This window comes from Perna viridis, chromosome 1 (genome assembly GCF_037379345.1).
Source record: "Perna viridis isolate PV_CMFRI_1.1 ecotype Kerala chromosome 1, ASM3737934v1, whole genome shotgun sequence".
NCBI lineage: Eukaryota > Metazoa > Mollusca > Bivalvia > Mytilida > Mytilidae > Perna > Perna viridis.
Window position 1 is genome coordinate 2,324,108 of NC_142445.1, and position 27,455 is coordinate 2,351,562.

Here is a 27,455-nt window from a genome sequence, read left to right on the forward strand (position 1 = left end):
CTCCCAGTTTTTAGTGGAGTCCGAGTTGTTCATTTGCTTTTGTTACTTTGTATGTATGATTTTTGTTACTTTATGTTCTTTGTTGTGTATGTCTGTTTCCGGGTCTGGTCTTTGTTCCTGGGTTGCATTCTTTTTCATTACCGCTATAACCTTGGTTCCCTTGATTACTCTATATTTTTATTAGACGGAAGAAACGAAACGAAATTTGAGCACTATAAATATTAATCGAAATCTGTGCTGTGACGATATTCCCTTTAATTGGGTGGTATTCAAGTATTACTGAGTATCTCAGTGCTTCAAAGGATAAGAAAGCGTTTTTCCTTGGGGATGTAGTTTTATTTTTATTTACTGCTAAATTCCAACTTTGGGTCAATTACATTTGATGGTTCAGCCACAGTTTAATTGCTCTGTGAAGAGAAGCTTTACTGAAACCATATTAACATTTTGACATCAAAAAGGAAACTTAGTCAAAAATAATTTGATTTTTGATAACTTTGAATCAAAAAGATGTGTAAACCGGTGTTCCAGTACAGTTATATATAATTGAGTAAAATAAAATTAGATACAAAACTGGAACTCCTAAATTGATTTAACAAACTTCCTCAGAAAGTTTTAAAATAAGAAGTAATTCTGTTAATTAACCGTGGCACTTCAATGTTTGTAGACAACTGTGGGAATGACTTTAACATATTTGCACGTAACTACCATATCTTATTTATGTAAGAAAACACCGATGAATCTAAAACAATTGTGTCAACACCCCGACCATCCAAAACTTCATTTTAACCGAGTCAGAAAGTACCAGTGTGTGTAGCTTTTATATGAAAGGAATATAAATCATTCCATGCATGTAAGTTCAAATTGTATCCATACTTGTATGTACAAACAAAACATATACAGTATCATACAAAGACATTGCTGTTTTATTATAGTATTTACACATTTTCTTACAGAAAAAATAACAATGGTAAAACATATATTATAATACAAATCATAACCCAGTGATATTTTTAGTACAGTCTTCAAATTGGAATGTAGTTAAACGTCATCCTCCAATGTTGATAAAAAAAATCACGTATAAAATAAATGAATTTCCATCCACGTACAAATTATATACACCAACTGATATTTTCATTTTTATCAATAATTTGCTTGTTTGCATTTTTAAAAACACAAATAACCTTAAACAGTTACTTTATCATGATGCAGTTTAATTTGATTTGTGATAAGCTTACTGATTGGTTGGTTTTCTTTGCGCAAACCAATTTATTTTGTATAACTTGCTTTGGTACTGTGACGTCATTAACGTGGATTAGCCAGTTCTCCGCGATTAAAGTAATCCCAAACTAAGAAGGCTTTGATAAAGGAAAGAATTCTTATTATTTAGATTTGAATGCATTAGTCATAGAATTAAAATGAATGTGTCAAAGTTTTGAATAGGTTATACGAAATAAGATGACTTTGGCCAGTTTACATTTCGCGGTTTATAACTGCAAACCATGTTATTCTATATCACCGGTCAAAATAAGAAACATTCTTTATTGTAGCAAAGTTCTAATTACTTTATTGATAAAATTGCAATTGATAATCTGTATGCTTCGCCAAGCACTGTAGAAATACTTGTTATTTTAGTATGTGATAAAATTTTCTTACTTAACTGTGCAAAACTGTAGGATGATTGATCTACCATTTCTAGTACTCTCGAATAGAAAGATGAAACGATTTACTTTTGACCAGTTAATATGATAGTTATGATCGAATAATAAAATGTTATGATTGATATGTTGTTACACGGCGTACGACAAGGATATGGCGAGTCTCGTTAGTTATATTGTTTTATAGTTTGTATCTTACGTCTGTCAAACCAATCATCCGTTAAGTTCTTATTTTCCATTGTTATCCACCAGATACTTTTCTTCTAAAGGATTTTTTAAGAGTCTTATATTTTTTTAACTCGTGTTTTAATAACTGGATATTTGAATTCCTGTAAGTTGGAATGAACCTGATTGGATGAAATTTAATAAGAAACAAGTATTACTTATGTGATTTAAGGTAAGAGAATTTGAGTAAATAGTCATTCTGCGTATTTTTTATACTGAGAATCGGGGGATAGAAATAACGGTTTGTTCCCATTTCGCCTTAGCTGTCAAATTCGGTACATAAAATTATTCCCATTTCGCCTTAGTAAAATTTGGAGTGAACTAAGGCGAAATGGGAACTTGTGTAAACATGTAATTTTAAGTGCAAGTTTTGTTTTAATAGCATTGAAACCTAATAAACACATTTATATATAAAATCATATCTCATTTTCGAACTTAATTTTTTTAATAGTCCCTGAATTGTATGTGTACTAAAATATGAAACAAATTATATGTATTTCATTGGTATCTTTTTTAAATGAATTTTTATCAAGACCAATCATGACAATCAATTTGAAAAAGTATTCAGATATTTTGAATTAGTGGCTTAAAAAGAAAAAAAATCCTATAAAAATTGATTTTATAATTATTTTGCCTTAATCATTGTAACAACACCACATTTGTTTAGTGTTTTGTTTATAAAACATAAAAATATAAAAAATTCCCATTTCGCCTCAGTACTTTTTTACCTATTTTTACCTGTAATTCACAGCTACGGCGAAATGAGAACACACCGAAATAACGGTGGGTAGATCCAGGAATTAAAAAAAGGTGTACGATCCTGGCATTTATACATATTTGCATATTAACGAAATTATTACAATTTTCAAACAAAAGGGGAAATGTCAACCCCCGGTTATCCCCGCCTGGATCTACCACTTATTTAGAACTGTCTACATTTAGTTGTTATTATAAAGTTCAATTGAAAAACAGTGAAAACCGGACTTGGTTTGTCTTCCGAAGGTTAAAATACATTTAAATTTGTTATAAAGTAATTTTAAAATGTGTCTGGTTTAGGCAAACTTACGGATTACATAGGGATTCAATTCAGACAGGCTCTGCCACATGTAAATCAACAAACATTGACAAATGACGAGGACATCGAATTCGAAAAGAAATTACATTCAATAAATTTATTCTGTTGTAAATTGAACTGAGATCGTATTCTCAAATGTACATGGTCTGCGTGAGACTGAAAAAAAAATTCTGTCAAATTTACTGGTTTTAATAAGAGTAAGTAATGAAAGGTGTTGATTGAACTTGAAAGAGAGAGAGAAATATCAGGAATCATTTGTTGTTCAGATTGAATATTGAAAATGAATGGAGGTTTCTGAATGCTCTAATCTCTACCAAAAATATCAATAACTTCATGAATATTAATTTAAGATGACTTCTTAAATCTAATTGAAATATAATCTTTGACACCTGCAGTACAGAGTAATGATACAATTGTACGAAAGTTCGTAATTCTACAAAAGTGAAATTATGACCTGTTAAATAATAAATATAAATCTTGTTGCAATATTTCGAATGCCTTTTCTATGGGCTGCAGAAAGTTCTTAGAAAAACCCAATATAGTCATTAAAATGAAACATTTCGATTGGATGTTTTGACTTGTAATAAACATGTACCTGGGTAGAATGTCCAGTGATCATCTCTGACACGTGTGCCCTCATCAATTATAATGCTTTATTGTTTACTTGTCATTGTTATTGTTTTACAACCCATTTTTTGTACATGTACATACACGCCGTTATCATACACATTGTACTTTGAGAATGTAATTAAGTGAAACAAATCTAAATGCACAGAACTTAGAATTAACATACACATACGCACACAAACAAAATGCGATGTTCAAAACTTGTTCCTATTTATATTGAATCTATCCAGTGGTAAAAAGGTGCTAATGTTTAGGAAATAATTAATTTAGGTATGCGCGAGTGACATAACAGTAAAGAAGTAGTAACAAATCGCTTTTGTTATTTTTCTGATTTCGTACTCAAATATGACGACAGCTGGAAATTTCATAATTGTTGGAATGATGTTTAGTCTTACAAAAAGATTCCTGCTCCAACGACGTGACCATCAAATCCTAACACAAATTCGAAAATTTTATATTATTGTACTTGATAATTTAATGTACGCTTCTGTTTACGGTACTTCAGTAACAATTAGCCCCGTTCAGGTCCGGGTGTTAAAAGAATAGGCCTGCAGCAGCGCTAAGCTTGTCGTAAAAGGCGACTAAATAGTGCTCAGAACCCTAGCCGGGGTCTAGGGCGCTCTGCCCACAGAGCAACTGGGATGTGTGCACCAGGTGATAGAATGGGGTACCCCTGGCGTGTTACATGCTGGGGTTGTCAGGCTATAATACGGAAAACCTGATCGCAAACCATAGTGGTGCACAGTGTTGGGAAAGATGCCACGTTCCTCGCACGTTAAAGAACCCTACTGTGGTATTCTCCCGGAGTAAGAACCATAGGGCTCCGCCACAGGAAGATAAATTGGCCGACCCTACCCATCCTCTCCATTTCCAGTGGCAATCAAAATTTGTCGACCCCATTGTCCTTGTATCCCATCCCTTTTTCATTACATCATCATTTCACGTTCATTTTATCATCAATTTCATGTTCATCGTCTGAATATTGCTGAAATATTGCTGCTCGGACGTTAAACCCCAACAAACAAACAAACAAACAAACAAACAGTAACAGTTATTTTTCATTAGTCAATCTTACTGAGCAAACATCTTCCTACTGTAATTTTGTTTTAAAATTTAATAGCAAGAAATCTAATGTTAGAAGACAGATATATGACGGGATTTGCGTGTCACAATGATCATAGTATGATGTTCGATGACAAGAACAGTAATCATGTCCAGTAATTAGTAGGGTTAACTACCTGTTAATGGGGTCAGGGCTGGACAAGGCTCTCGTAAATCTATATAAGGTTGTCCAACTTCTACGAAATTTTGCAACATGATTATGAAATGGGGATTAACCACGAAAGGTTGAGATATGATTTACATAACTTTTTCTATGCAAAATGACACAGGTATTTTGGTTTGGGAGTTCTTATCATATATATGATTTATTCATATGTAAGTGTGGAAGCCTATAGATTCGAAAAATATGAAATAAAATGGAAATAAAAAATAGCAAAGAGACACACGAGTTTGATGTCCTGAAGTAGAACATTAAATGTATTTGAATAACACATCCTGACGCAAATGACGGAAACGTAAGGCAGAAATGAGTTTGCTGAAATATGCGCTTATATATTTGAATAGTGAGATATTTGTTGTATCTTCGTTATTTCATTGATACATCCATCATCTCACTAACTCATGAAGTAAATATAAAACAATACAATCGTTCATCTTGCACCATGTCTTTACCTTCTCTTGGGCAAAAATGAAATCAGTGGTAACGACGATCACCTAGAATCGAAATCCAAAGCTTATAATCCAAAGAACAAAATTAACAAACAACAGAGCAACAACTTTCAACAACTATAACCAGAAATGGAGTTTTTTCTCATGAACTCGAATTATTCTTTTTATTTTAAGTTTAAGTCCAATACCGGACAAAACAAGAGCAGAGTGTCTGTTTCGAAAATTTGTTCAATCTGTTACTATGATTAGGTTGAACTTTGAGCTATTTAGCATTTCCTCACTTTTAATAAAAAAAAAGAGACGTACTAAAATACTTTTCTGAAATCGTCCAATATATATTTCTTTAAATAGAGCACTTTACATTAATTTTCAAATTACCGTATATGAAAAAAGCAATTAGAAGGGTGAGGTGAAAACCAATATAATCATATCTAAAGCAACACAATAAGATTTATACAAAACAGTAGGTATGCAATGTCATGGAATTATGTGCAACTAGTCCGTTCCCTTCAATCTACTCCAAGTAAATTTGAATTAAATTAATTTTAAAATAAACTCAAGTTAATTCAGAAATGTTTATGTCTCTTACAAACATCTCGTGTTTTGACGGTAGTCAGTTGTGGTATTACATGAAGTGTCGTATAGAGAATGAAACATACAAAGGAGGAAATGATATAACTGCTCTATAAAATGATACACGTCAAACATGTATGATTCTAATTCACGTCCGACATTTAATATGCTTGTCTTCAGTCATAAACATTACACAACAGTACTTGAACTGATTCGTTTTTCTCAAGTGTTATGATGATCATCAGAATATTTCTATGTTTTATGTACGAGAAAGGTGAATTATTAAGATTTCCTTAACCATCAGTTGTACTAGTAAAACAAGTCTAATGCAAGTTGTCTGACTCAAACAATTACAAGACAAATACAGTACTGTTTTGATCTTTCCACTAACATGATTTTCTGTCTTGCGTTACATTGCCCTCTTATCGAAAAACTTTTATCCTCATTTCAGAAGAAAATAATCTTGTTTACTTTGACCATCAATAAAGGAGAAATTGCTTTTCAGTGTTTCTGCAGATAGACTATGACGTAAAACACCAACATTCGATAAATATTTCTGGTATCGAGAAATCGGTCAGGTACTGACATTGCACAGGAGTAGACTGTATACGTTATTTGTAAAGGTGTATGAACACAAAGCAATTCGAGAACATTACAACAGAAACATAGTTTGTAAAACAGATGAATATTATTTACGCCATTTCATCACGGTTTACCTTACGCAAACCCAAAAGACTACTGACGATTGTACGTGTTCAGATGGGGGTCACATTTTACCCTTCCTTCTAGCTTGTATTTGAGCCAACAAAATATAAAGCTGTGAATTAATTTTGTCGTGAACCGATTTATCCACAAATGCAAACTGCTAAGTGAAAAATTTCCGGAAATCATTAATGGTCAAGATGAATCCACGGAAAAAACAGCAACTATCCGTATAAATTTGAAGAGTTGGCAGTGCATGTCACGTGCTAGGCTACTCACATATAGAAGGGAGATGTTAGACCACCCGAATTCCATGTTAATTCCTTCTATCACAATTAAACATTACTAATTCTTTATTATTGGGTCCCATATCATAAACCGATTTACCCTTATCACGGGATAGTCGAGTATATGCCCATTTCAACAAATATTTTGTCTCCTTCAGTTTACTTAGTGATAAATGAAATTGTTTCTATTAAGTCGCCAAACAATGCCCTCAAAAACTGTTCCCACTGACATCTAAGTTTCTGAGGAAATGTGTTGGAATACACTAGAGATGTTATAATACTGTAATTCCACAATTATCAGTGAAATATTAACTGTGTGGTAAAGGGATATAAATTTAGCGCAACCGTATATTTTTTCGTGGATTAAAGTGGACATATTCATTCATTAATCGTCGAGCAATTAAGTAAGTATGCATCCTATTCCTAAATGTATGGACGTAATCAATCTTCAAATATTACACATAATAACAATCAAGTTCATGGGTCCTTATTTCTGAATTAAATTCACCAATTAAACAACTAAATAACAAAGAGTTGTAAACACCAACAAATACATTCTTACTGCAGATAGACATTCTGTTGAAATATACATTAACATTTCATTTCTTTTATCTTTCAGAAGAAATGCACAATTCGTTTAATTCTATTGTTTAAACAACACTCCTGTCTAAGGAAAAACCGAAAAGCTATAATAAAATAAAAAATACACACACAAGAAACTGGAAATTAAGTCAATAATTTAAATAATAAACTATCATTTAAATACAAGTTTAAACTTATAGAACTTTGATGCATACTTTGTAATTCCTGAACAATAACCGTGCATATTAATTAAGTCTGTAGATTTATTTTTTTGAGGGACAAACTAGTTTCACCTTCAATGTATTTTGATATTAATTATTTACCACTATTTTATGTAAAAAATGTGCACCTGTTTTATTTTTGTTTTCACGTCGTAAATCAAATGAAAACTTGGTAAATGTAATAGTTGTGGTGATTGATGGCATCGTCTTCAATTACAGAGGCTGAGTAACAATGGGATAACAGTTCTTAATCCCACGCCCATTAGAAAACCTGAACAGGTTCTTGGGTGTATCTTTTAAGCTCTAATTTTTACCATTTATCATGATAGAACAGGGTAAAATTGCATTGTTTCTACAACTTCTGTGTAGCTGATAGCGACATTTCACCCCGATTTCCCGTAAAACCATACTTAAAGTGTTAAAATGTTTGTTTGGATAGAAGTTAATAACGGCAAGGATTGTTTATATTCATGTTTATAAGTCACAAGACAAATCTGGATTTTTGGCGACAACTACCGATAAAGACAGACAGGGTTAAAGTAAGTTGTAATTTTTCTCGAAAAAAAAAACCTTTTTCACCTTCTTTTTTGTGAAAAGGCCTTCATTGTAAAAATGTGTCACTAATGTATATATAATGAGTCCAAGAAAAAAATGTACAAAGTCGCAAAATTCGCTCAATAAGTAAATTATAATCGTTCTAAGAAAGACGGTATACTGCTTCAACTCCCTAAGCCTAGGCATGTGCATCAATTATCCCACGTTTCCACTTCGTTAGGTATTCATATCTGATCTAAATCGCGATCTTTTGAAGACAGACTTCTTAAAGTATTAACTTTATTCTTTTAAATACATTTTTTATTCTTTCACGCAACAAAATTTTGTCAGTACCTCCTATGTATTTCATTATCTTCTTTCTATCTTTTGCCATTTTCTCAAACTCTTCAATTAAATTTTTAAAGTCGTTGAAAAAATTCTAGTACGCAAAAGTTAACATCAGTGTCAATTTTTGTCTGTGGGGTGTCTTTTGGATCAGTCAACATCATCTTGAGTGAAATCATTTAATGAATGAACGAATAATCCATTGCAATGTATTTCATTACTTCATATGCGTTGCTTGTTTCAAGTGGTAATTCTAAATACGTTGCTTGCAGATCCTCGATATTTATATACCAGCAATATCTTTTTCCTTAATTCCACTATTTGTACTGAGTAGGAACATATGCATCAATTTCTTTCAGAAGATAATTATAGTTTTTGTGTAAACAGGAAGTCCATTCACATTATGTTAATGTTATTTAACGGTATGAATGGACATGGTATGACGTAGTCATGTGATGTTAACTTGGATTTTCTAACACCTAATAAGTAAAATTCATGTCCTACTGTCCACATATTGTCGTTAATAACACATAATTATGTTCATGTCCTTTGACTAACTGTTACGACCACATAGGAATCATCATTATTCATACCTGTTGGAATTATTGATGTATGAAAACAAAGAATCTAAGAAAGAGCGTCAAAACATCACTGAGTTTCTGGGATTTTTAGTGTGTTAAAGTATTTTTTTATACCTCTAAGATTTAAACATATAAAAAAATGTAATGCCATCAGAATACCTTGGTTGATTTTCTCTTTATTTACATTTTCATACTTTTAATACGGGTATATCAGACTTCTAAACAACCAACTTTTTCCCACAAAGATACGTGTTTTCCAACATGTAGCCTTTGTCAATAATACTAAAACCAGACTTCATATAAATACCTAACATACAGACAGTTCTTGCATGAACACAATAATACCACAGAAAATAGTTTTGTCTCATTAGACAAAAAACTAAAAGAAAGAGCTTATTCAACTTTTGTTTATGTAAAACTTGGTTAATTTGTTTCCAACTTCTGTTATATACATAGATCTGTATACTTATATTTACACACTTTGCTTTCATTTTGGACTCACTCAAAAGATATGTTTTTTTTATAAAGCGAAAGTTTTCACATTAAAACAATTTTGAAGACAACGAAAGGAAAAACATAAATACAAAAACGCAGGGCGTTGTATTTTTTGTAAATATTTAGCCACCATATTTTGTTCATTTAACCACTCGGATCTACACAATGAAAAAAATTCTAGCAACTCAGGGAAACAAATGTAAGAAGTAATACACACCTCCAATTAAAAACGTAGAGATTATCAATACAGTTACTATTTAGAAATTATACACCCCCATTTTCATTCATCAAATCAAACCCATCAAAAATAGTATGCGATAGTATTGTAGTTTGTTTGAGGTAAATAGTTTGTGATAAGCTAGAATTCTGACACAAAGAAATATTATATTATCAATGAAAGAAATTAATTGTAATTAATTCTAGTATTAACTTTATAAATATTTCCTGGCAACCAAAGGTATGTAATAAATGTTCTATCTCCTTTTCAGGTGAAGACGATGTTCCCTTTGGGAAGGATCTTGGCGATATTTTCTGTTCTTTGCGCAATAAAAGGTAAGACTAACAGAAAAAAGACGAACAATGAAGTTTTTTGTTCAATATTTTGTCGATGACGTTTGGTTCTGCACTCGCATAACAATTCTTTTCTTTCAAAATTCATAGATACATCTCCACATTTCACAACTAACCAATCCTATAGAGCAAAGATTTATTGTATAAATTTAAAGCTTTTGACGGTCTGAACGAACCAAAGAACTACCTTTGCTGTGTGTTTAGGTGCTAGGCAATTATGCAATTTTAGTTTAAAGCAATTATTCTACAATGATGAGGAAGTCATTGCTAAAATAATCGTAAAAGGGAGAATTATAATGATGATAATGTTGATAAAATTTACAAATAGATGTAGCAAGAATATCGTGTTTATACCAACCGAAAATATATATCACAACCTGTTATTAATTTGATGATATGCACAAAGCTTCCTCGCCAACACAGAGATAAACTGCCTTATAAACAACAATTAAACATCACAGTATAGTGACTTATTAGCTCCATGATAAGGGTAACTGCCAACGCCTTTGTAAAATACATACACTAATGATTTCTTTTTTTACTTTGTTGTTTGAAGGGGGTCGTACACAATTGTCTAAGTCAGTTAAACAAATCTATTATTCTTTACCACTAGAAAAATAGTAATCAACACAGCAACCTATTCTTGCCTTTAAAAACTTTAATCTTGAATTAACACTGATAATTTAAATAAAATTCAAAATTAACTGCTAACAGAAAAAGCAAAATAAGATTACGAGAGAAAAAACACAAAAAACAAATGAAAACTAAAAGCTACCTACAACATATAAACAGTACCTGAAGTGAATCAGGAAAATATTTGCTAAATCTAAATGAGTTGCAAATTTATTTTGATTTTCACGTCAGACAATTTCAATGTCAAAGGACTGTTGAAGCAAGACAAATATAACACATATCGATGGTATCACACTTTTTGAAGGGGGAGCTAGGGCTTGGATGAATTTGAAATACATTGTAAAACGAGGAACGACTTGGTAGCTTAAATTACAGATACACCTATAAGTGACAGTGAATGATATGTTAAAACCCAGTTGAAAACTGTCTTTTTCTAGGTATATACAAGTGGTATTCAAATAAATATAGCCACATTAACTGTTTTGTTATAAATAAGGACAATGGGTTAAGAAAAACTTTTTACTTCATCAGTATCAATAAATGTTAAACAAAGCGTTACAATGGTTGTCAATTTCTTATCAAAGTTTGTTCGTATATCTGGAAGTAAATTGTTCGTCCAGGACAGAGAAACTGGGATTTAAAGCCTCAGAGGAAGGGATAATGTCTAACGATAGCATGTGCTACCGCGTTGACTATTGAACAATGTGTCGCTTAATGACGACAGTTACATGGATTCTAATCATTAAGAATATCTTTCCTGGCAGTTCTGGGTACATCTCATTATTTCAATTTATTCACTGTGATTTCAATGTATTAATATGTTCCAGCACAGAGGAAGATAGTAATGTTTATCGTTTAAGACAGCCTAATCTTCTCAGTACGTAAAACATTCACAAAATAATAATTTTGTCCTGAATTAATAAATATGAATTCTTGAACAGTTCAACCAGCTTTACTGCATCTTTCTGTAAAAATTACATCACATGAAGTTTAAACCGATAATTTATTGCTGTTTTCAATTTTAAAAAAAGAATGGTGCTAAAATGAATTTACTATTACAAAATGGCGACAGAAAGTAAAGCTAAAAACTCTTGAACATATAGTATATCTTTGTCCGTATATAAAGAATCACAACAATATAAATAGAAAATAGGATTCTACTAACATCTTATTAATAAATTACTGTTAACGGATTTTACAGAGTTGTTGATTATTCAGATTATGCAATGATTGCATGCTGCCAACAACAAACAAGTAACTGACGCCTAACACAGCGTCAGACCCATGACATTACGTCAAACTGATGCAATTACAGGATAAAATTGATACGAACTTGACTCTGTACTGCCTCCAGTAACTTTTTGTACTGATTTGTCACTAAGTAAAGCATTGTACTTGGTACAGCGAAAGTTGTTACATTTAAAATTACTATCTACTATATAATTGTACACAGCGAAGATACGAGATAAATAACTATATCAAATGCACCATAAGGCAAAGCAAGAATATTACATGAAAAATATCAATAAAAGAACCCCCCCCCCCAAAAAAAAAACAAAACAAAACAAAACAAAACAAAACACACCAAACAAACAAAAACAATTGTTTGAAAACATCCTTGTCACCCACAATTGTCATAACAACGTTAAATGTTCTGCTAAAGACATTAAAACGTTAATAATGAAAATAGTCCTAGTTTTTAGGATACTTTGAACTCTGAGCTCTGCTAGATGTTACTTTGTATGTCAATTTACTGCTTAATAGGGAGATATTTTATTAGAACTACTTATGGATGAATACAAGAGTGGAGAAAAAAATTCTAATAAACCACCAACTTACGACTACAATGCATATATTAGGCGCACTACAAGCTATCACTAGTCTTTTATTAACCATCATTTCGGATTATTTTTAAATAATTGGATCATACGATTTCATTAAATTTATTACAAAAAGAAAACAGCTATCACTCAAAATAATCATTGCATTATCATTTTATGAGATCTGGCTGACTAAGTATGATATACCATTACGCAAAATACACTATCTTTAGAGTTACAGCATCATTAAAAAACTTAATCTAGTAATATTTTGATAAGATGAAATTCTTAATTCTTCCTTTAATTGACTTTCCAATGAATACTGTTTATCCAAATTATCTATCTAACATTGTCCGCAGAATTTGCCCATCGCGCACTGTACGTTTGATAGTTCGAAATTTTGTTTTTTAGTTTGAATTATCTGCTATAAGGATGCAGCGTACAATTTCAATTTTCTTAATGAAATTTTTTTTAAATAATTTACATTTTTCAACAGAAATAGTTGGTGATGTCGTTTTCAAGCGTGTTTATATCCAGACATTTGACAGCTTCATGTATCGTTAACTAACTTTATCGAAGAGGAAAATCGTTTCTTGTTTGGACCATCCTAGATGTAAATATCTTAAAAATAAGTGTATCTTAATTATTTTGTTTCTGCGATTTTGATGACCAGTTTCAAAATCATTGAGATATATTAATGAAACGGTAAATTATGAAGCAAGTCCGACCAAAGAAAAATTACCCTAACCCTAAGACACTTTGTTTGTGACATTTTTATCTACATATATAACAACTATAAGTATGAATAAGACTTAATTATTCAGGAGGATTTCAAATGGAAAAAAAAACCAAAAGAAATGGTTTATAGAACAAAGCACCAGTTTTTACATGTTGAAGTACAGAATCCATAACCTGTTAAATGGCAATTACTATTAATTAAATACAGAATGCATACCAACTGACTAAAGATATAACACAAATGTTTATACATTCGAAATTGATGAAGTTATCTCAGTTACCGAGATCTCTCTAAACATACTATGGGCTATACGTTTCCGATAGTCAATCACAATGTTTAGTGAAAATGACCAGCTCTTGTAAGAACATTCCTGGAATTAAGTGTTTGGCAACGAAATGTTTTGTTACGGAAATTATTTAAATTCAAATTAAAAAAAAAACGGAAATGTTGAAAGCATGATGGAAACCAATGTTATGGTAATAATTCATATTTTAACACTTGTAAAATGACAATCAACCACAAACAATTAAGTTTAAATTATAAAGACACGACAAAAATGTCCTCAGCCGAGTGACACGTATTATCTTAAAAAAATAAGTGATAAATTAAGACTTAAAACTTCAAAGGAAAATAGTTTACTTTGCTAAAAATGAAAGGATGTATATTGAATTTCGCCTCTTGTGCATAATAAACTGAACAATGACGGACTGGATATCTTTATGGATACTATTTAGTGTCACTAAATGTTTTAACTGTCTCGTGAATATTCATCTAAAAGGAAATAAGTTTTCGCTGCAAGCCAGAGGTATCAAAATTACAGCTTCTAATATTGGTAAGTTTTATTCCAAACGATGTTTACCTTTTGCTTTGAGTGTAATTTAAAGATAAGATTTGGTTAAAAACCCACTAGAGTTACGCTGCAGCTTCATGTGATCTGAATTGTAAATCAATCGCGATATATAAAGAATCCTGCTTAAATATCGTCAACAGTTCATTCAATTATTTTCTATTTCTGGAAATAAATGTTAGAAATAACATTGCAGTTAACATGAGTCCATAGATACAGATTTTCCCGAAAAAAACAAAATGCAAACCCTACAAAAATGTTCAAGAGCGCAAAAAAGTCATTAAATGAATAGGTATACTCATGTCGTATCTCCTTTTAAAAGTACAAGCCATTTGTGTTACATTTTCAAAAGTTGAAAAATAACAAAACGAACAACAACCCTCCATAAAAAAAAATACAACCAACAACAAACGAACCAAAACAACAAAATAGATATAAAGTCAGATCTAAACAAAACAAAACAAAATACTACAAAAAGATATAAAAATAAATAAAACCTACAAAAGTAAAATTGAAGTATTATTACTTCATCCTCTTAATTTAATTTTCAATATGTTCCTCTATACATTTTTAAGTAGCAGATACTTGTAACATTTTGATGCTATAATTAGCCGTTACTGCACCGAGTTAACTTATTAAAAGACAGGACGCAGTCTTAATTTTTGTTTCATTTCAACATAGTGCACCTAATTTGTGGTCATATTGTGACTTGCGTAATTAACAATTAGGTCGATATTTAATCTGCACTTAAGATGTTTTTTTTTTGTCACACATTTTTTTTCAAATAATTGATACTTCGTGATATAAACAATGCATAGTTGTTTATGCAAGAATTTCTTCTTTTATTTTAATTAATCTTTCACTTTGCAAATGTCATGATAACGTTTACATATGGAAACAGTTTACAGGGAATCAATGAAAACCTTAAACAACACAGAATGTTGAACCCAGAATCTATATGTATAAAAAAAAGTACGAGTATTTTTGTTAAAAAGTAATGTTGATATCATACAATATTAATGATGAAATATTTAGTATTTTAGTACTTTGTGTAACCACTTTCTCTAAGTTCGTGCCCTTTAGTACCTTGTGTATCAAATTTGCTAAAAAAAATCATGCATATAAACTACCAATCACAGGTACAAATCTCAAGAATGTTGAAATTCGTTGTCTGTATCGCAGGACCTGACAAAGATATCAAGCCAGTAATTGAAATTATTGAACACTCAAGAGGCATATAAACCTCATACAAAAAGTGACAGTTGATACAAATATTGAATGAGACAATTCCATACAATTACCCCCCAACCCCTCCCCACTAAAAAAAATTAAAATAAAACGTCAATCCGTCTTGTTAATCCGTCATAAGCATATACGTTTTATTTCTTGTTTCAGCTGCAACTTACAGACAGTTAGTTCTAGACGTTCAACCAAATCCTGCACTGATTCATATCAATGCTCCACCGGGAACCCCTGTTCTTTCTATCACTGGCTTTGATGCTGCTTCTCTCCAACGTCTTGAGCAAATACAGATAACCAACAGCGCTGACGCCCAGTACTTTATGTTGAAGGACCCAACAGCTGGCGACAACAAGTGGTACCTGTACTCACAGACATTCATCAACAAACCAGTCAACTATATCTTTAAATTCCGAGTGTATGGGACTCATCAGGGTACAGTCACAGATAAAGAGATCATTATCAAAGTCAGCAAACCAAACCTTTATGGACCAGTATTCGAGAATTCATTGTATGAATTCATAGCTTACAGAAACTCGGCTGACTTAAACATAAAACTTGTTGGAACCGTCTCGGCGACAGACAATGATTTTGAAGCATACAATTCCAAATTTGACTACTTCATCTTTGACAGAAAAGTCACAGGTCTTTTCAATGTTGATTCCTCTGGTAAGATAGTACTTGTATCTAAGCAGAACTTCCCCAGAGCTGTTGATTATTATACGTTCCAAGTTTTAGCCATTGATGCAGGATCCCCACAAAAGCGGAGTAACACGACAGTCCATGTTCAGATCTCAGATATTCCACGTAAGTTACAGAGTTTTACTGACTTGTGCGCTCTATACCATAAAAAGTCTCATTTAAATTTCTGTAACAAAGCTATTGAAAATAGTGAAACTAATTATTTTTAAGTGTTAAAAATTCGCTTGACGTGCTTGATGAATTGCATGCCAATGTGGCATCTTACGCTGACCCTACCGGTGCACCTGGTCCATGCTCCCAGTTTTTAGTGGAGTCCGAGTTGCTCATTTGCTTTTGTTACTTTGTATGTATGATTTTAGTTACTTAATGTTCTTTGTTGTGTATGTCTGTTTTCCGTGTCTGGTCTTTGTCCCTGGATTACATTCTTTGGTTATCGCTATAACCTTGGTTCCCTTGATTACTCTTTCGAATCTGTTCAAAGATTTTTCTTCCTATACACTTCCACATAATCTCTTAAAACAAAATTCGCATATCTTATCAAACGGTCCTTTGATAAATCGATATATGAATATATTTGTTCGAATTAAGATCAGGTATAGTAAAAAAAACACACAAAAACTATGTTAATTGGACTTCTATTGATATGCTTACAGCAACTGAAATCAGGTAGACAACACTTTCATTGATTGGGATATTACTCATTCCATTGATTACACTTTCGTTGGCTTTGCCGATACCGTTTATCGTAAAGTTATAGGAATTCCCATGGGGACTAATTATACACCACTTATTGCGGACCTCTTTCTGTATTATTACGAAGCAAAATTTATGGTTAGAATGAATAAAGACACTTCCAAACAACATTTGGTAAAACAAGTTAATAACACCTTCAGGTTTTAGACAGTATTTTGGCTCTTAACAACGACGACTTCAATATTCATACTAAAGATATATATGCTACAGAACTTTCTTTGAATAAAGTAAATATTGATAATACAGAATGTCCATTTCTTGATCTTAATATCCATTTCAAAAATGGTAAATTAAACACTAAAATTGACATCAAAAGGGATGATTTTTTATTTCCTATTGTTAACTATCCATATTTAGATGGCGAGTTAGGTACCCTTGTAGCCATCATATGGTGTTTACATATCACAGTTAGTTCGATTTGTTCGTATTTGTAACAGTTTTTTAACGAAAGAAATCTTTTTATTACCGAAAAATACCACCTCAAGGTTTTCGATATCACAAGCTCGTAAATACATTCACGAATTGTATGAACCGATACAAGGAACTTATTCTCAAATATGGATGAATTTGTAAAGGATTAATACGTTCTGGTATCTCCCATCCTATATTTTATGGCAATATAATCTTCACGGAAAACACGGAAAACTAAATACTCACCCAATAAGTTGACTAATCCATTGAATAGGCTGATTAGTAAAGGACATAGTTATGATATTGTTGTCAAATCGTTAAAGATAGCATTCTTCTTCTTGGTATTATAATTGATTCCCTCATAGGGTCTTTTCATACAAATTAACACACTATATGTAAAAGCAGTTTACAACATGACATGGGTTGTGGCCTTCTTGTATGACTCATGATGTACCATGGTTCTCAACCCCGCATAGGAAGAATTCGGATTGATATTACAAACGATGAGGGCATAACATTTTGTAGGTTTAAATTGGTCTGGAGCTGGCATGTCATTTAACAGCAAGTAGTCCTTTGTTTCTTTATCTGTGTAACGTATAATCAGTTTCTTTATTTCTGCTTTAACAATGGACTTGGACCTTTTTGAACTGATTTTTAGGTTTGTTTAATTGTGTAATATTTTTTTTTCAAATTTGGCCAGTTTTAAAATGGGGAGGGTTGTGATCACGCCAAAGTACTTTAACCCCACCGCATTATTTACTTGCACCTGTCCCAAGTCAGGCATATCTGGCCTCAGTATGTCTTGTTTAGCTTTCACTTTCAGTTTACTTTATGTTGCTTGAGTATATAGAGACAACAATTTCGCTGTACATATGTATAATGTTGTTTTGAAGCCAGATGCATCCTGCTCAGTCGTGTGAGGGTTCTTTATATGAGAGAATTTAAGTAAAACTTTTTTTAATTTTGTATTTAGCAGAAATTGTTTGGGGAAGAAGCAAATGCTAAAAGGAAACGATAAACTTGTATCCATAATAATTAGAATATATTAGGCAAAGTACCTAACCACAGGCTCAGCAACTAAAATTCATCATTGAAGGAAGAAATAGAATAAATGTTAACATATTCAAAATGCCAAATTTCAAACCAATAAAGTCTTTAGAAAAAACGGTGAGTCATTGTCTAGGACTGTCTATCGTATCAAATCTACTTAATTGATAATACACTTACAATGGTATAACGAGGACACATTCATGTTAAACCTAAGATTAACGTCAACTTGGGACAACCATGCCCGTTGTTACTATATTTATGAAATCTTGGATTATATTATTGACAGTTCAACATTACATGGCGTCAATTAGTAATTAAACCAATGTCTTTTATATGAATGATGAATTGAATGAAAATGAATTAATTTGACTACAAAATGATTTAATTGGCTCAAATAAATTCCATTAAAGTTTTCAAGGAAGAGGCGTCAACCCCTTAGAGAAAAAGTAACAATATTATGTGAATGGCTGCCAGATTCATTAAATAAATTTAATATCAATAATAATAATCATAATCTAGGTAGAAAACGAGGAATGATCAACTTAAGATACGCGATTTCTTACAAAAGCACGCCTTTTAAATCGTTTGACAAATTGTCCTTTAAACTTGTGATATTTTACGACGAAGTTGATAATAAATAGCTGCAATAGAAGTTGACAGGCGGTTTTTGATGTAGTTATATATCCTATAGTCATTTCTCCTGTTCATCTCGTCAAGAAATTTATGTCCGGTCAAAGCGAACAACGTCACCTGTCAAAGCAGTCAGCAGTTTATTAGTCGTCGTGGTCATGCATGTGGAATAGGGACAGGGCTCTTGGATAAGTTGTAGGCCCTTTAAACTCTTAGAGTGGATTTTCTTTACTTTAAAAAATCATCTTGTAGATTTTGCATAATATTTAGATATTGAACAAAATATCCTATAAAAATATTTTTACCTTCGTGGATAAATTCAACATCAGTGGATAGTGTAAAACCATGCTTTCACTAACTTTGACATTCTATTTTACTTTAGCACCGGATATTTTCTGTGTTTCGGTTGAAGGAGTAAGAGCAAAGTTTTGCTGGAAGGATCCTACTAATGGAAAATTTGTGAATAATTATCAACTTCAGTTCTCAGTAAACGACAAGAATATTACAACCAGACCAGTTGCCATCCATGGTAAACGCAATGAGATATGTACAAGTGTTAGTGGCCAACACATGGAGCGATCTTATAGGTTTACTGTACAAGTCTTTAATGGAACAGACAGAAGTCCGTCAAGTGTACAACGTTTTGTTAATATATCAAAATCGGGTAAGGTATTAACTGTTAAGGTGTAATGTTTTATAGGAATTACAATGTAGGAATACTTCAGATGTCGTCATTTGTGCAATATAAGTTGTATACTAATTCATTGGCGTCATTGAAAACAAGAGAAAAACATACAATTTGATATTTTCTCAGAATGTTCCAATAGTATCTCAAAAGACACGGTAGAATGCTCAAGAAGACGTAAGTCTTTTATTGAAACTTCAAAATTAATAAAAGAATATTTACATAAAATATGAGAAAAGACACGGGTTATAGAGATCGTTCTTGTCATATTTGACATTTGATGTCTCTTTTCGTGTTTAAATCTAATAAATTGCCATAATAAAATATATCATATATGTCTGAAAATGGAATGTTGCTTAAACTTTTCGAAGAAAATGGCTAGGCTTAAATAAAGACCAATAGCACATGAAGAGGAAATAGCCAAAATCAGGTGCATCTCACTATGTTTGAGTAGGGATTATGCAGCGTCTGATTAAATTGCTGTTATCACTTAACAAAACGGTCATAGTTGGTCACATGATAACTTAGAGAATGATTCTCACACATTCAATAGCTATATACAATCCTTAAAAGTCAAGTAATCCGTACCTCAAATTCTCAATGTTTGGTTCAAAAGATAAAACGAAATTATTTAATCACGATGCACTCAAGGTCACATTAAAAGACAACAAAGTCTCGATAGTTACAGAGTTTTAAAAAATATATAAAACCACATGATTTCATTCTTCTTAATTTTGACCATTTTCAAAGACTTGCCTTATAACTACACAAATTTGTTCTTTTTGTTACATACTTATATTGTCCATATGTATTAGCTGTTCCTCCTTGAATTATATTTGTTCCTTCTATTCCTAGTAAAATAACATTACAAGACAGAGAAAATATATCAGAGTTACGATTTCAACTTGTTTGTTTCGCCTAAAGGTCCTGTCTCAATCAATGGTTGTCCAATCTCGTTTTTATTTTATATTCTTTTTATAACTGACTGTTACAACTAAGGGACCGAAACAAGCTCTCCGTTTAGTACAAGAATACTTCGCGTTGAAAGACCGATATTTTCCTCTTGTCGACTGTTATTTGCATAAAACTGTTTTTTTTTGTTCTCTTAAAATATCTTTACTTGGTATATTCATTTTGTATCATTTCTTTTATGAGTAGGTTTATATGGCGATTGTCTTCAATTTAGTAACTGCAGTATATGGAAGCCATGTCAGCACGGAAAATGCCTGACAAAACAAGACATGTCATATGAGTGTGCTTGTTACAATGGATGGGTTGGTCGTAATTGTACAGAAAAGGATCCATGCAATCCATCACCTTGCTTAAATAACGGTAGTTGCTTGAGAACCCCAAACGGTACGACCAAATATAATTGCTCTTGCCCGTCTGGATATTTTGGTAACTTCTGTCATCTCCGAAATCATTGCATTAGCAATCCTTGTTTGAACAATGGCTCATGCTTCTCAGAACTAAATGGCGAGTACCACTGTAAATGTCCTTCCCATTTTACCGGAAAAAATTGCGAAACTAAAGATCCATGTGCTCCAAACCCATGCCATAATCTAGGACTATGTCATAATATAACAAATACACATTATGTATGTTCCTGTATGCCCGGTTACTATGGAAATAATTGTGACAAAGTAAACAGATGTGAACTAAAGAATCCTTGTCGGTCTGGAAGGTGTATTCATATTGATGATAATCAGTTTCAATGTGAATGTTTTCAAGGAAGTTCAGGGAAATATTGCAATATTACCGATGGCTGCCATGACAAATACTGTGAAAACGGCGGTACATGTATTCCTTCTGTAGGAAATAGCATTAAGAAATATGAGTGTCTATGTCTAGATGGATTTTTCGGAGATCAGTGCCAACACTATGATCCATGTTCCAAAAAACCATGTAAGTTCGACGGTATTTGTCATCGCTTATCAAACCAGCTTTATCAATGCGAGTGTAAAAAAGAGAGATTCGGAGAAAACTGTCAATATGTCGACGGATGTAGAATTCATTCATGTGGAGACAATATGGTTTGTCAAAATATATCATTTGCAGGTGCTATTGAGTGTTTGTGCAATTCAATACCGTGTAGAAATAGAGCGAATTGCAAGCTTGACCTAAGTTCAAGGCCGTACTGTGAATGTAGGTCAGGGTTCAGTGGCCCATACTGTGAGCGGTCGTGTTCACAGGACCCTTGCGTTAACGAAGGAACATGTGAACTGTTAAATGGATCTTACGAATGTGTTTGTCCAGACAATTTCTTCGGACCCCGATGTGAGAAGTATGACTTCTGTAATGCTACGAGGATGTGTATTAGAGGAGCTCGCTGTGAACTCGAGGACAAGGGCTACCATCATCTAATAGTTATAAACCAAACCATGACAGCCAATGTCTCTAACTGGTATACATGTTCTCACTGTCCGAAAGGATTCACTGGTGAGTAAATACTTATTTTTGTTGAGATAATAATATTTCCAGAATCGGATCAGCAGTTGGAAAGTGAAGTATTTCTTTAAAAAATAAAAAATTATTCAAGATTCCTATCAATTGAAGGATATATATAGAACTTAAACGGATCATACATATATTTCATTATAGTTTAAAATAATTTTCATTCTGAGTCATTTTCCACAAATTTGTAATAACCTAATTAGTTGATGGATATTCATTCATTCATTCATTCATTGATTGACCTCAATCGTGTTGAATTTTGCGGGACTGATTCAGAAGTCAGAAATGGGATATGGCTCGCTTTTATTTAACCGTTAAACACCTGTTCTTGAGATATCACTTGTTCTAGTCATCTGAAAAAATAGACTGTAATAACTCATAGAATATTCAATCATAAAGAAGTTCAGTTTATAAATAGTACTACTCCAGCAGTGCTAGATGTTGTCTGGCCAGCGGTTTTTTTTTTAACTTGGTTTGGGTATGGAGGAACGGAATTCCAACCACTTTTTTTGTAGGAGTAAAATAGTACATATACTTGGTGTCTACAATCGCGGTATTAACTAATCAACTAATCATATGTATTGGAATGTATCCAGAAGTGGCTTATGACAACTTACCTTTTCTTATATATTCATAGAATATGTGCAGAAAGACAATTTTTTTCACAGAGCAACAGCGTTCATCAAAGAACATTTTCTTCCAATTTTCATTTAACGTAAAGTAAGCACTAGTTCAATGTACGGGGAACCCGGAAACTAAGTAATGTTATCGTGTCATTTAACACCTGTGTAATATGATTAAAGTTGGTATAGAAAGGTTAGAGCACTTAATCAATTGCATCGAAATTTTGAAGAAAAAAAAACAAATAAAATTATTTTTAAAACAGCAGAAGATTTCTGGTGTTTTAGTTGCTGTAAGCATCCTTTATCGACTGGCTTATTAATTGTCTTATAAAACATTAACCACTTAATAAATTTGTTAAACATGAGAGCCCTTTTGCGCATACTTATTTTTTTTATAATAACTTCAGACTCAACATATTGAATTGAATTGATTGATTAAGCAATATTGTTGTTTTAGTGGAAGCTGTTCATAATAGATTGTAGCATTTATAATAAAAAGACATCGTTATATGTTGTCATTCTTTCAGTATGTACTGGTATTTACAAGCAGTGAAATGTCAATTATTGGCTTTAGTAAATGTAGAAGTCTTATCCAGTCATTCGTATAATTTAAAGTTATCAAAAGAAAAATAATACCACAACATCAAAGGTTAAAAGCCTGTTTCTAATCAATGTCATTACAACATAGGAATCTTTAATGTTATTGTTGATTTAAGAATTATAAATTTACTCAAGTTATGTTAAGAACCCTCTGTCCACCTACGTACAGGTTAGATCTGTCGATTACATTTTTAAAATCATTTGTAAAAAAGGTGCATTCAATATTCCACTGCGTGTCGAAAACTCACCAGTCAAGTCTTAAGCAGTTGTGTTTAGAATAAAAGTTACGATTATTTGTTTTATAAAGTACAATTCCTTTCAAACATAAAATACTTTAAGTCGAAACTAGAAATAGGAGAATACATACAAGGAAATCATTTCCAAGAAACTTTACATTACTCCCTTAATTTTACTTAAAAATTATTTATTCATCCACATTGACTACTTTTTTTATGTTTTTTAAACAGAAAAATACCTTATGGAAACACACAAACAATATCAAATCTTTTGTCTTCAGTTCAGTTCAACCGAGACATAATTCTTTTATAGTTTAACCTTGCTCTGACACTGACGCACGCAATATAAACATTTCTTAATACTACATTTCTTGTATTGTTCATGGTAGAGCCTCTTAATGCTAGATTTGGCTTTATAGTTCGATACTTTTGGTTTTTGAGAACTTCTTGTCTACAACTAGTTTTTGGATTTAGATCTCATGCACAGCATATGGAAATGTACAATACCTTTACGATTGGTACTTAACAATAAATGTTTACAAAGATATGGCCTGATAATAATTGATGATTTAATAACAGTTCTTCTTATACTTTTATATACTTGGCACATTTGTCATCTCACTGTTTCCTGGGTTTTTACATTTCATATTTTGTCTTCTGAATCAAGCCATGCATAAAAAGAAATTTTACAGACAATACACATCATATCTTGTGTCATTGCAAAAATATATTGCTACGTACAAAACGTTACCTAGACTCAGATGATAACTTTTGGTGATAACTTCTTACAAAACTTAATATCTGGAAGGTATTAGTAATAATAACTGATCATCTTGTGTCTTCAGGGTGGATATTAAGAAATGTTAAAACCAGAGTCTGTGAACAATTGCCATAGGTAAACATGAAATGTAAAAAGTAAATTCTGACTCATAATTTGCGCAATTATACATAGTCGCAAATTTTACACGCTCTGTTGCACGAAATCAAACTGAAGTGTGACAAGGGTGTCCACTGTCTCCCCTTTTCAATCCAAATAGACTTAATGTCTAAAATGAACCATATATCCTTATAACAATTTCGTTATAAAATGACAAGAAATATATCAATAACCTATATAAGTTGAATAGTACACAGCTGTCAAAATGTATTTTGAATGTTTAATTTATTATGATAAAGGACACGAATAGCTTCTCATTAACCAATAAAACCTTTCATGTTTTCTCATTGTTGTGGTTATGAAAATGTTAGACTCTTCCTGTTTTCTATTGAAAGGCGTAAAATTAATTTTGAACTTGAAATATATTTTGAAATCATACTAAAAACAATACAATTTCTTTTTTCCCTACGAAAACAAGCAGTTTTGATTTTTTTCAACTTTACATGGACTAAATATTTATAGATGCTAAAATGACTAAAGTGGCACTAAAATGAAACAATATAGTTCGAAAAATTCCAAATAATGCCTTATTACTTCTAAGTTATTTGGTCATTATAATTGAAGTTTTCTGTTATTTTAATTGCAGGATCTAGATGTCAATTTAAAACCGATCCTTGTGATCACAACCTCTGTGGTCTAGGAACTTGTCAGAAACAAGGAAACAGTTATATATGTATATGCTCTGATAAGACTTTGAAGAAAAGATGTTATGATGGTATGTTTACGTGATGGTATTAGGATTAGCAACAAACTAAATAAAATGCAGAAAATGTTATATCCTAATGAAAGGAAAATTCATATATTATGTTGTTACTGTAAACATTGCACAAAAATAGAGGCAACTAGTCATACTTACTAAAATACATATGGTTTCCTTTTTGATCTCATCAAATATATAGGTTAATTCATTCACCTGTCGAATCAACAATTGTACTAGTATCATTGTACCTTCTAAAAATCTGCTTTTGAAATTAAAAAAAAATAAAGATAGACGGTAATGATTTTTAACTTATTTCAAATACATTAAAAGATGTTGAATTTACTGAGCTGAGCAATGATTTAAAAAAAAAACTCAATATTACGATGACTTCCACAAATATATTATTTAGCAAAGGAAAAATTCTATAGCACCTTTCTTTTTTCCGGGTAGCCTTTTAGTAATAGAACAAACTGTTAATTTGTCTACATTGTACATCACACTTCGACGTGACAAATTAAAGACTTTTCTGTGTGATCTTATTCACTAAAAGTTCTATTCAAAACAGTGGACTAGAAGATATGCTTATTAAGTAATGCTTATGTTCTGAATAGAAAAATCGAACAAGAAGTGCTATGAGTCTGCTGTTGTTAGAATGTTGTAGTTTCTGGTTGACAATAGTTTTTGTCTTATTTGGAAGAAAGATGTTGTAGATGAACATTGAAATACTAATAGCACCTATGAGAACAAATCGATCTGTTTCTAACTTTGTATGATGCTAGGATTTTACAAAGGCTTTTACAGAGAAAAAAAGATACATGTTTAGCTCCGTTCTTTATTATATAGATCATGTATTCTTTCTGAATAATCTTAATTTTAAGGATTATATACATTTGATCAAATGAACTTGAAATTGAAAATAACTGCAACACTTCCTTCTGTTTCACATCTAGATTTTAACCTATATAATAGATAACCTTTATCACGAACGTGATGACTTGAAATTCTGATTGTAACCTTCCCTTTACCTAATGGAAATATACCAACATCTCCTGCATATGGAGTATAATATCACAGCTGATCCGTTAATTTGGTACCTAAGATTTGCGATTTCATGTTTATTTTATCATTCATTTCATGTTCATCGTCTGAATATAGCTAAAATATTGCTGCTCGGACGTTAAACCCCCCCCCCCCCAAAAAAAAACAAACAAACAAAACCTAAGATTTGCACACGGATTTTCTTTTCTTTGCAAGGATACTGTCAATAAAGCTTCTAATTCAAGGGTATGTTCACCCTTTGTTGATATCATTACTACAGAAGTTTAATGGTCGTCAATATAATTTGATTGATCGATAAGAGATTTCTTCGAAAAGAGATTTCACCGCATTTTATTTTGTTTCTTTATTGCATTTGTCTCTGTTTCCTATTTTCACGTTTTGGCATTATACTTAGATTTCGTCTGTCTGTCTACTTTGATGCTTTAGATATTTTCATCGATATTTGAAATGACATTATAACATTTTATGACGGTGTGCATTTTCTTGTTTTAAGACGCTTGTGAAGATGACAATTATTACGACAGAACAGGTAGGTATACATGGCCAGCAACTAGAGTGGGTTACAGTGCCCAGTTACGATGTCCACACGGCAGTACAGGCACGAAAGATGCTATGCGTTTATGTAGGACGGATTCAAGAGGTTTTGCTCAGTGGGCAAATCCTGATACTTCAGTTTGCAAACAGGTAATAGGCCAAGATATATTTATTTTTTTTAAAAAATATTTTGTAATAAAGGCTATAGTTTTCATTCTTTGCTGATGGTAGTTGAAATTAATATGTTCAAGTAGCTTTTCCATTTTTTAATGTTGAAGATCCAGTGGAAGGTAAGTTCCATGGTTGGGACAAATAATAAACTTGTAAAGACTTTATGAACTAATGTTACAAAAATTCACATAAAATTTCTGGTAACATGAAGCTAACTTGTCTTTTTATGAGCAACTCGGTGGGTGTTTATGGAAAAGCAGAAAACTCTTACCCTACCGGTGCACCTGGTCCATGCTCCCAGTTGTTAGTGGAGTCCGAGTTGCTCAATTGCTTTTGTTACTTTGTATGTATTATTTTAGTTACTTAATGTTCTTTGTTGTGCAAATCTGTTTTCCATGTTTGGTCTTTGTCCCTGGATTACTTTCTTTT

At 32.0% G+C, this 27,455-nt stretch overlaps 1 protein-coding gene across 4 annotated transcripts in view; it reads left to right on the plus strand.

Annotated features, from left to right (window-relative positions):
* The first annotated feature begins 724 nt into the window (after nucleotides 1-724).
* LOC148626833 (uncharacterized) overlaps nucleotides 725-27,455 on the plus strand; it is a 34,599-nt gene continuing 7,868 nt past the window's right edge. The window contains exons 1-7 of one of the 4 annotated variants that reach the window (XM_088546524.1): nucleotides 725-850; nucleotides 10,122-10,185; nucleotides 15,638-16,288; nucleotides 19,410-19,691; nucleotides 20,871-22,151; nucleotides 25,149-25,277; nucleotides 26,815-27,005. In XM_088546524.1, the coding sequence (XP_088402650.1) occupies nucleotides 845-850; nucleotides 10,122-10,185; nucleotides 15,638-16,288; nucleotides 19,410-19,691; nucleotides 20,871-22,151; nucleotides 25,149-25,277; nucleotides 26,815-27,005 (2,604 nt within the window). In that variant the 5' untranslated portion in view covers nucleotides 725-844. Of the gene's footprint in view, nucleotides 851-7,104; nucleotides 7,280-7,959; nucleotides 8,218-10,121; nucleotides 10,186-13,554; nucleotides 14,228-15,637; nucleotides 16,289-19,409; nucleotides 19,692-20,870; nucleotides 22,152-25,148; nucleotides 25,278-26,814; nucleotides 27,006-27,455 lie in introns of those variants that run through there. The other 3 variants (XM_088546606.1, XM_088546369.1, XM_088546447.1) reach the window with 3 other exon arrangements.